We start from the raw sequence: 11,303 nt of genomic DNA, 5'->3' as shown, positions 1-11,303 counted from the left end.
ATAAAAGGTTGATCGAAGTTGGGAAGGGCTAAAACTGGTTCTGAAGTAATTGCCTTCTTCAATGACTCAAAGGCATGAGCAGCAACTGAGCTCCACTGGAAGGCATCTCTCTTTAATAAATCTGTGAGAGGAGAGGCAAGAGAAGCGTAGCCTTTGATGAAGCGTCGATAGTAACCTGTCAACCCCAGAAATCCCCGAAGTTGTTTGAGGTTCTCAGGTGTTGGCCAAGCTATTACAGCCTGAATTTTATCCTTTTCCATGTGCACACCTTTCTCCGTGATGGTGTGGCCCAGATAGTCAATTTCGGACACAGCAAACAAGCATTTTGACAGCTTGGCAAATAAGGATTCCTTCTGTAATGTTTGCAACAGGATCTCTAAATGTGCTAAGTGCTGAGAAGTGGAAGGGCTGTAGATCAATATGTCATCGAAGAAGACAAGGACAAACTTTCTCAAGAATGGCTGAAGAATGATCCCCTCCGGAGTTCATGCCATGGTGAGAACCCAAGACCACCGAGCGAGCCTGAGAAGACTCATTAGCAATTTGGGAAATGGAGGCTTGGAGAGACTCGAATTTCAGATCTGTTGCTTCCTTCAATCGAGAACGCTCAGATCTGTTCTCTTCCATCATCGACTCCATCATCTGGAACAGCTTCTTGATGTCGGCCTCCAAACCCTTCATTCTGGTGTTGTCTGCCATGGCAATGAAAGCACCAAATGGAAGGTACTTAGTAACGCAAGAGAAAAGAGATGTTGTATTGATAAATCAGAATTTAATTACAAGGAGTTTGTAGCTATATGAATTGAAGTATTACTTGAAGACAAGAAAAATAACAATGAATAGTGATTGAAACTAAGAAGAATTAAGTGAAGCAAGGAAAAGGAACGCAACCATTTCTTATCTTGCGTTAGGACCTGGGTGAGAAGAAGAATTGATTAGAGCAGAACGATGAATATCATGTAACCAGAATAGGGAGAAACAGAGGATAGAATAACACCATACCAGGCTCTAACTATTTTGCATAATCCTTCCATTTGGTATTTATGATGCGTCCTCTCATGCTTCTACGCACTTCTGCAGAAGGTGGGTCAGCAGCCACGTGTCTCTGCTCTGTAACTAACTTCCCCTCGGCAGCATGGTTTGCATTAGAGTGCTCACTCCCATCCAATTCTGTTATTCTCTTTCTTACACATATTAACAAATTAAATATAAAATTTATGTAGAACAAGATCACATTATCTGAAATATGTAATTGACACCATGAAGTGGATAAATTTTAGCTATTCGCTCTCAATCAAAGAAAGAAGACCTTCTTTCCCAAGATAAAGGTTCTGTTTCGAATTTGCCGAATGAGATCGAGCCTGAATGTATTGAATCGGCCTGCAAATTTGGCAAGGAAGAATTCAAAGCAACAACAATCATGAACAAAAATAAAATTTTTTCGTATCAACATTAATATTATATCCATTCAATTCTCATAATGTTGATACTATTGCAAGATATTACAGTGAGTTGCAAGTGACCAGGGAGAAAATCACATGAAACAAAAAGAGATAAAACATGTATATGCAATATTATAAATCATAGATATGAATGTTTCCTTAAGATATAATCCATAGAAATTAGAACAAAACAAAATCTATGGAAAATAGTATACCTTTAACCTTACACTATTCAATTCCAGTCAATTTCTTTACCTAAATCTAATTTTAGATTAAGTTCAAGAAGCAATAATATATCAAATAGAAACTACAATGTAACTGAATATACTAACTAAGAAGGACCAAAACATGAAAGCATGTGGGGTAATGGATTATGAATGGAACATGATAACTGAAGCTGAAAGTGAAAACCATAGATCCATGCTGAAATCAACGAGAGTGGATGAAAAGACAACACAAAAACCTGAAAATAAACAAAAAGAGCGAATGTCAGAGTAGAAGGAAACAAAGATTACGACCAGTATCATCGAGAAGCGTAGCGCTTTAGAGGAGCAGAATCGTCAAGAAGCACAGCACCGTGGAGGACCAGATTCGTCGAGAAGCGCAGCGTCGTGGAGGACCAGCGTCGTCGAGAAACACAACGCCATGGAGGACCGCTGTCGTTGAGCTGCTCGCCGTGACTGGACAAAGGGGTTGGAGTTTTGGAATTTCAGAATTTGAATGGAGTTAGGCTATGTTGGGTTAGAAAGAAAAGAAATAAAAAGAAAGGAAATAAAAAAAATTTGAGTGAATTTTTATTTTTTATAAAAGTATTTGGATAAAAGAAAAATAAGAAGAGAAAAATATTATAAAAAAATAATTTTATATTTATATTATAAATTATATAAAAAAAAATAAAAGAGTTATATTGGAAGTAGAAAGAAATTTAATTTTTTTTATTTTTTTTATTGTTGAAAGGAAAAAAATTAGTGGATTTTACTAATATTTTTTTATTCATTTTTCTTTTTTTTATTTTTTTTCTCAACTAAATAAGAGAAAATAATTATTTTTTTTTTATTTCTTTTTTTTTTTTCCTCTCATTTTCACCTCAAACAAACACATTCTTAGAGATTTTAATGGATTTTGGTTCCAAAAACCTATTTCAAACCTTTTTGTCTTTTTTTTTTCTTAAGTTATTTAAAGGTAAAGAAATAAAATGGATAGGAATATGATAAAAAAAAAAATTTTAATTTTTAGTTATGAATAATTATAGGTAATTTTTTATAAATGTTATTTATTAAATTTTTTTGGCAACTCTTATAAAATATTGTATTTTTTATTTAAAAAAATTGTCTTAAATTTTTTATATTACAACGTTTTATAAATATAGGTTTGGATATTAAAGACAACCATTTTTATAAATCACGATCAAACACCAAACTTATAACTAATATCAGATATGAAATATACATAAGCCAAAGGTTGCAAGGTTACAAATGATGTCCCCGTTTAAGCTTAGCATTCCAATCTGCGTTACCGAGGATGTCACACGATATACAACATCTCATTCTATATCTATAGGCTGGTAACCACTTCATACAATGGCGATTGTATTTTTATGAGTAAATATCCACGTCTATCTCCATTCATTATATTAAAATAATAAGGCAAATTACTCCCTTCAACCGTTGAAAAATAGTAATAGATTGATACATCGAATGTGAGTGTCACATAGAAATAATTTTTTAAAATAAATTTTAATAAATCTCTAATAATTTTAAAAATAGAATTAATAAATTTCATTTCAAAATAATTATTTTAATGAATGAGAATCAATACGCTAAACAAATAACCAACTTGAGTTAGTTGAGTGAATTAACTCATCCACTTAAATAAATATTAAAGTTTAAAATTCGTCTTGTATATATAATAATTCATTAACTAGTAGTGATAAATTCTTAAATGAGTTCAAATCTACTATGGATTCTAATCTACCTAATAAAAAAAAACATGAGACACCCAAAAAATATGCTAAACAAATCAAGTCCTTCAAATATAATTTTTCTATTTTTTTTTCTTTTCTACGGATACATTTGACATTAGTAACATTCTTTTATGTAGCTTTGTCACTAACATAATCTTCCGTACGTAACTCTAGTACTTCACACAATTCACATCTCCAAAATTGCATAATTCTTTGATTTGAACTAACGACCCATGGTTTGATAATCACTTAAGTTACTTTAATTTGCAGGTGCTATGAAACACTTGGGTTCGGTGTTTCTTATCATAAGCCTTGTTGAGAAGAACCACACAGTCAAGATGGTGACGGAACTTGGGATTGATGAGGTTGGGAACCACTTTGAAAGATGACGTCATGCTGACACGTATTATTATTGGTAATCCTCTTCCAGAATCTAACATATCCTGCATGCTTCTTCCTGCACCATACATGGGCTTGTTCTTCGTTCCCAATTGTAATGCGAAGATTGTTAATCCACTCTCCGCATAGAGCTCTGGTCCCTGCATGCAATAATGTATTATATTGTTAGATGTTATTCGAATCACTTTTGCATAAAGTTTAGTTAAAAATAATTCATTCTCATAGATAAAGTTTAGTTCGTCAATTTGTGCGTATAGATTCTAGATAAGTAATATAAATTATATTAATTCATGTATGCATGCATATATGCATAAACTAATGAACATAAAAAAAATACATAAACTAATAAAATGTCCAAAATTTCATATATTGATCAGACGCCTTGTTGGTAAAAATTTATTGTTCTTCTAAATTTTTTTTTACTATTTTTTAGTGTAAATCTCAAAAATGTAAAAAATGTCTATTTTTTAAAGATAATTTTTAAAAATTAAAATTTAATACGTATAATCAATTAAATTGTGTTATTTTTATTAAAATTAGATCAAATAAAAAATCAGTTTAGCTAAAATATTAATAAATTAAATTTTAAACCGGTATAAATTAATATTTTTTATAAAAAATAATTATAATATCTCTATTAAAAAATAGCTAAAATACTTTTATATATATATATATATATCAATTTTGAAAATTCTAAATCCTAACCCTATAACGACAAAGAAAAAAAGGGTTAGAATTTAGGATTTTTAAAATTAATATATATAATAATAAAAGTATTTTAGTCATTTTTTATAATAGGAGTATTATAGTTATTTTTTTATAAAAAATAATATTAATATTAATTTAGATCGATTCAAAATTTGATTTACCATTTTTTAGTCAAAGTAATTTGTCTAGTCTAATTTTAACAAAAATAATGTAATTTAATTAATTATAAAAAATATCTTTAAAAAAAAGTTTTAAACGTTACTCCCATTATATGTATGCTCATGAGTATTATAAAGCTCATACATGTACATTGAGTCCTAATTATACTTACACGAGAGGACGCAAAGGGTAAGATAGAAAACTTCATGTCCATGATTGGAGGAAGAATGTGGAGACGAAAGAACCTGGATTTATTCTCTATGATTAAATTCATGGAACAATTGCAGTTCAGGATCTTTGTTGTCACGCCAGTCCTATCCACTCCTTCCGTAAGCTTAAACTCTGGAATCTTTGCGATCTTCAAGTACAGTCAATCAAAGCAAGCAAATTAAATAAATAAATCAATAATGTATTTTACTACGAATTCAATTTAATCAAGAATATCATCTTTTATCTGAAAATTAGTCTAGAATAATTTTTTAATAACATAAGCAAAAGGAACTAATTGACTAAAAAAGAACGAAAGTTCATGATATGATAGGGTCAACAAAGATTAAGTTCTAAATTAGATCTTTTAATCTTAAAATTTTGATATTATGCGATGATATATATTATTTTTTTAAAAACACACATAAGTTAGAGAAAATACATAAATAATTATATCTTTAACATTTAGGATTTTTTTTTTGTAATGTGAATTTTACTCATTTTTTTTAAATTTTTTTAAACTTTAATTCGACCATTCATGAAAAATAAACTTTATGCTTGTCACTCTAACAAGTAACAACCAGTAATTTAGTTTTAAAAACCAATGACTATAAGTAGATTAATTATTTAGTGGAGTTAATACTAAAGATAGGCTAAATAGACTTAATATTGTTGTACCCAATAATAGTCATTGTGTGCTATACTGCTATGTATTAAAGATGTTAAAATAGTATATTATTTGTTTATTGTTTATTTTTTGTAGGTGTGGTATTCATGGGCTCGTGATGATCGTGATGCTAGACATCCATGGATATTTTCAAATATTATAAAGGAACATGTTGAGAGTTGGATAGCTATAGCCATGAAAAAGGAAGACTGGCGCAAGAGATGGTTGATTATTTCTTTTTTGTCGTCTAGAGTAGGGATACTGGCAGGAATTACTCATGATAGAGAGGTTAACAGGGATCTACAAAAATTGAAGTACTCGTCTCATGCGGATTTACGAAATTTTTGCGAAAATAATTTACTTAAATATCCTTATATATATATATATATAATATATATATATATATATATATATAATATATATATTTTATTTTACAACTAAAATATGTCATATGTCATTTTTTCATTACAATTGGAATAAAATCTTTCATTTCAAAATTAAGAAATTCTCTTTTATTCCTTACTAATTTTACAACCAAAATATGCCACATGTCACTCACTCATTGCAATTGAAATCAAATATTTCTCTCTAAAATTAAAGAGTTTTCTTCTTTTTCTTCTTTCTTTCTTATCTCCTTATTAACCATCTATCTATTTTAGATATATTATAATATAATAATAATTTTATCGACAACAAAATGTGCAATGACATTTTTTATTACATTAATAAAATTTATTAAAATTAAGAAATACTAATTTTATCATTACTAATTTAAACAAATGTGCCACATGACACTCTTATTAATTGAAAAAATATTTTCTCCAAAATTAAAAACTCTTCTTTTCTCTCTTCTCTCTCCATTTTTAACCACCATCATTATATATTTATATTTTTATTAAATTGACAATCAAAATGTGCAACATGACATTTTTTAATTACATTAAAATTAAAATTAAAATATTAAAATTGAAATTGAAATATACATATATTATGTATCATATATTACTATCTAATTTAATAATCAAATGTGCCACATGACACTCTCTTATTAAAATTGAGAGAAAATATTTTTCTCCAAAATTAATAAACTCCTTTCCTAAATTCTCTCATCTATCTCTCTCCATTTTTTAATTTTTCTCTACCATTTTCACTCTATATATAATTTATATTTTATATTAGTAATTTGACAAATCAAAATATGTCATTTGATATTTTTTATTACAATTAAAATAAATTTTTTCTTCCAAAATTAACAAATTCTCACTCACTCTCATTCTTCATCTTTATCTTTCTCTCTCTTTTCTCTCATTCTCTATTTTTTCTACTTTTTTGTTCTTCAAAAAATAAAATTAACAAATTAAAATAATATAATTAAAATAAAAAATTAGACATTTTTATATAAAAATAATAACTAAAAATTTTGTTATTTAATTTTTTATCTACAGAAATCATGGTCTTCTTAGTTATAGACTTTTGTCAACTCACGACCTTTTTTTGTAAAAGTAGTTTGATTTTATAAATTTTTTGTGCCATGTATAAGCTATACTATCAGAACAAAGTGGACTGTAATTTTCAAAAATTTATATTTCTGTAATATTATTACAAGTAAAAATACTAATAACTTATATAAGTAACTCTAATTTATTTTATTTTAGTTTATATGTTAAAAGTTTTATCTTTATATTATTATGTTAAATTTGTGTTTAAAATATGTTTGGTGTAATGTATTTGATTTAATTATATAGAATTTTATTATGATTGTGTTATTTTTAAAAAAAAATAGAATTTAATAATATTTAATTATTGATAGATATCTACAGGTATTCATTTCTCCCGCGAAAAAAAAAACAGAAATCTGTGACGAAAATAGAACGAAAATGAAAGGTATTTTATTAAATATGGACGAGGACGAGAGAGGAGTCTCCGTTCTCATGAAAACCTATTGCCATTTCTAGTATAGTGTATTTAGTTAGAAAAAAATCAAAAAGTTTTCAAAATAAAGTATCAAGTAGTGTTGTAGAAACCGTTGCCATATCCATGAAAATTGTAACGAATGGAGTTGTATTGATTTTATAATTATTAATGACAATGTCAACTATGCCTAAAAAATTAGAGTTATAATTTATTTTTTATTTTTTTATGTTCTATTTTCTTTTTATTTCAAAAAAAAAGAATATTCTTAATCTAGAATGATTTTATTTAATTTAACATTTATAATTTTATGTATATAAACCTAGCTAAAATTATATATATAGATTTAATATTATAGATTTATTTCTGCAATAACTAATAAATACAAAGAAAGCAGGTCAAAAATAGTCAGCAAGTTATAGCTACTTTTGCTTTTCAAACTTTAGCTCCCAAACATTTTTGATTAATTATTACTCTTAATTAATACAAAGAGAGAGTACGCAAATAATTCTCAAACACATTCATAATTAAGAACATAACTAATGATTTGATAATATTATACATAAGATAAAAGAAAATAAAGTAAATGGGCATAACCATGAAAAAGAGCAGAGAGTATTGTATAAGATACCTCAAGGGAGACATTGGGCGAAGGAGGTTTTGTAGCAATATAGAACACAAGCAATGCAACTCCCAGACTCACCAAAACCCTCCAACTCATCTGCAACGAAATCCACGCCCATGAATCCGAGTTCTTATAAGAAAAGTACCTCTCCCACCCTCCTTTCTTTTTCATCGCCCCATCATAATACTCATGGTAAAACAATCCTCTCTCTTCCTCTTCCTCCTCCTCGTCCTCGTGGCCGCCGGGGCCATCTATAATAACCAACCGGTTAACGTCCCCGGTGGCGACCGTGTCGTGGCTACTATCATAAGACACTTTCTTGTGGTGCAAGAAAGAATGGCTGGATCCTCTGGAGGAGTAGCGACAGAGGGCGAAGCGGCCTGCCGGGTCGTATTCGTTTGTTGGGTTGGTTTCGGACCGGATTGGAGAGTGAAAGGTCGATTCGGCGTCGTTTTGAGTGGAGGGACTCTGGACATAGTATCCGCAAGGGTATGTTTGGTATATTAGTGAGTCATGGTTGTGGTCTTCTACAACATTGTTGTTGTGATGATGGATTCTACTATTTTTGGAGGACATGATCGATGTTGTTTAGGTGTGACTGTGATTGTGAGTGTGAGTGTAATCTTAAGGAGAGAAGGAATTTTCTGACACATGGAGAAAGGTAGCTTTGGAGATGGGTGGGTTTTAATATCAATAAAGATGAGGAGGACTATGAATTATGCTGAGGGGTCATAAAGTTGAAGGCATTTTGCGATCCAAAAGAAGAAAAGAAAATGAAAAGTTGAAGGCATTTAATTTGTTTACTAGTGATATTTTTGTCTTTAAATTAAGACATATGAGAGGTTATACGAATTTTAAGGTGAAGGAAATTGATAAAGTGGGGGAAATACAATTAATGAATGACTATAGTTGAGTTATGAGTGCCTAAAAATTTATATACAAATTTGGTTGTATAAATATTAAATTTCTTTTTTTTTTAGACACCAAAAAAAAAACCTTTTTTTAAAAGTTAAATGTCCATTTCAACTGCAGATCAAATTTAAATGTGCGAAAAAAAATATATAATTTAGGTAGGGACCACCATCTTTCCAAGCTAAGTATTGTAAGATGTGTATCAGGAGAATATTAGAAGAATCATACCTTTAATGATAAAAAAATAAAGAATTTTTAGGGTTGATTCAACTGTAAGAAAAAATTAAATAAAATAGTATTGTTAAGATAAAAAAAAGTTTAATTAGATATCAGCAATATATATGTATTACATGTCATCGTCAACAAAAATAGTTAATTTTATAGATTTTATTTACCAATTAAAAAAGTCTTTATGAAAAAAGATATAAAAATTAAATTTAATATATCTATTATATATTTAATAAAATAAAATATTTAAAATTTTCTATTACTAGTAATCTTGTGCTCTTAAGGTAAATATTACCTAAATCTTAATTTTATTGTAATTGAATTATTGATGTAAATAAGAACATTTAAATTAAAATTATTTAGAAATTTTGTCTTGTAAACGTTAAAATTAAACCTTTCTCTTTATTCAAATCAATTATTTGTTTAATTCAACTCGTTTTCTGCGTTATGCCACTGCTGTGGGTATTGTATTCATTAATTAAGGCACATGAGTGGTAGAAACATAATTGTTGCTTCTAATTAGAATTTTGATGTTTTATTATACCATTTCAATGTCTATTATACTTGCCTTGCTTCTCAACTACTTTTTTTCCTGGTTTCTCATTTGATCAAGGTCCTGAAAAAGTGAAAAACTAAACTGGTTATCAAATTCATAAAACTAAAAATTTAATAGTTTAAAAAAACATTTAAGGTTCAAGTTGAGATTGAACTAGAATAAAATAATATTTTTATATATAAGGTTCAATTAATTTTTTATATTTTATTATTTATTTTTAATTTTTAATTTTTTTTAACTTTTAAGTTTTAACAATTTACAGCTAATTTTTGTCTTAAATCGAATTTATCTTGTGGCAAACTTTTAATTAATCCGATTAAAAAAAGTATAAAGGAAAAAATATTCTAATTAATGCGTTTATTACGGAAAAGCCACTGATCGTGATTTGTGTTTGTTACCCTTGATCTGTATATAAAACAGAATTAATTAATTTGCTTTACACCGAATTGTTCCTCTTTACACATCCAAGAAATGATAGCTATGGGAGCACGCTTTAATTTCCTCTTCTAATGCCTCTACCAAAAGGCACAAACTTCAGATCTATACAGAGAAAAGGTTAATAAATTTCTGTTATTATAATTGCATCTCCAGTTATCTACAATAATGGCCTACATTATAGCTTTATAGCATTTGATTATTCAATTCATTATTCCGTTACCAAAACCATTCAATAATAATGAATTATTTGATGTGTATATTAATTAAGCTTGTGTGCATAACGATAACGAGATTTCGACTCACCTCAACTACTTATACAGATAGGGACTTATATTAGGGTACAGATTCAGTTTAAATAGGAATTATACCTCATTGATAATAAATATAATTTAAATTTCTCATCATGTTTTAGTAAATACTAAATAGTTCTTCTATCCATATTATTGATATTCTTCTCATCAAAAAAATATTCTTCTTATCATATTATTAAAAGAATGATGTTCTCAAGCCAAACTAAATTTTAATGAAAATTGAAAATAAGAATCTTATACATGTATAAATAGGGGCACGTATATGAGGCATGAGACACAAATATAAAAAATTAATTCTCTCCTTTTTTTTACGTTGCAATTTTACTGAATACTTCTCTCTTTTTATATGTATATATACACTGCAACATATAATATTAGTAAATATATATATATATATATATATGAATTATTGTTTTTGAGCTAATTATATTATTATTAGAGTCTTCTATTTATACATCTTTATTTTATATTTAGTACATATTTTTTATTTATTTTACAACACGTTATCAGCACGAGATTCTGATCAAATTTTAAGAAGACTTCGGTAACAAATTTTCATTATGTCGAAACTCTCTCATCTTGAATTTAATGTTCTTGATATATCTAGAAACAACTATTTATCATGGATACTAGATGCTGAATTCTATCTTGATTCAATGGATCTTGGAGATACCATTAAGATTGAAAATAATATATCCCAAAAGGATAAAGCCAAAGCCATGATTTTCCTCCGTCGTCGTCTTGACGAATGATGAAAAAATGAATATCTTACATTAA

General features: G+C 28.1%; 1 protein-coding gene across 1 annotated transcript; it reads right to left on the bottom strand.

The window, feature by feature from the left end:
- Window positions 1-3,425: 3,425 nt before the first annotated feature.
- LOC130946446 (uncharacterized) lies at window positions 3,426-8,737 on the bottom strand. Its single transcript, XM_057875202.1, has 3 exons — window positions 8,088-8,737; window positions 4,844-5,029; window positions 3,426-3,944 (listed from the first exon to the last, which is right to left on the bottom strand). The coding sequence occupies exons 1-3, from the start codon at window positions 8,655-8,657 to the stop codon at window positions 3,660-3,662; spliced, it is 1,041 nt and encodes a 346-aa protein (XP_057731185.1). The 5' UTR covers window positions 8,658-8,737; the 3' UTR covers window positions 3,426-3,659.
- Between the last annotated feature and the right edge of the window lie 2,566 nt (window positions 8,738-11,303).

Source organism: Arachis stenosperma, chromosome 8 (genome assembly GCF_014773155.1).
Source record: "Arachis stenosperma cultivar V10309 chromosome 8, arast.V10309.gnm1.PFL2, whole genome shotgun sequence".
Taxonomy (NCBI): Eukaryota; Viridiplantae; Streptophyta; class Magnoliopsida; order Fabales; family Fabaceae; genus Arachis; species Arachis stenosperma.
Note: the sequence above shows the minus strand (reverse complement) of the source record. Positions and strands in the feature narration are given on the sequence as shown.

What these genes read in the sequence shown, in the direction of transcription:
- LOC130946446 (XM_057875202.1), bottom strand. Translation starts at nt 8,657, where the DNA reads ATGTCCTCCAAAAATAGTAGAATCCATCATCACAACAACAATGTTGTA. An exon ending in CGCCCAATGTCTCCCTTGAG is followed by an intron (nt 5,030 to 8,087) that starts GTATCTTATACA and finishes CTGTACTTGAAG; the next exon opens with ATCGCAAAGATTCCAGAGTT. An exon ending in TACCCTTTGCGTCCTCTCGT is followed by an intron (nt 3,945 to 4,843) that starts GTAAGTATAATT and finishes TATTGCATGCAG; the next exon opens with GGACCAGAGCTCTATGCGGA.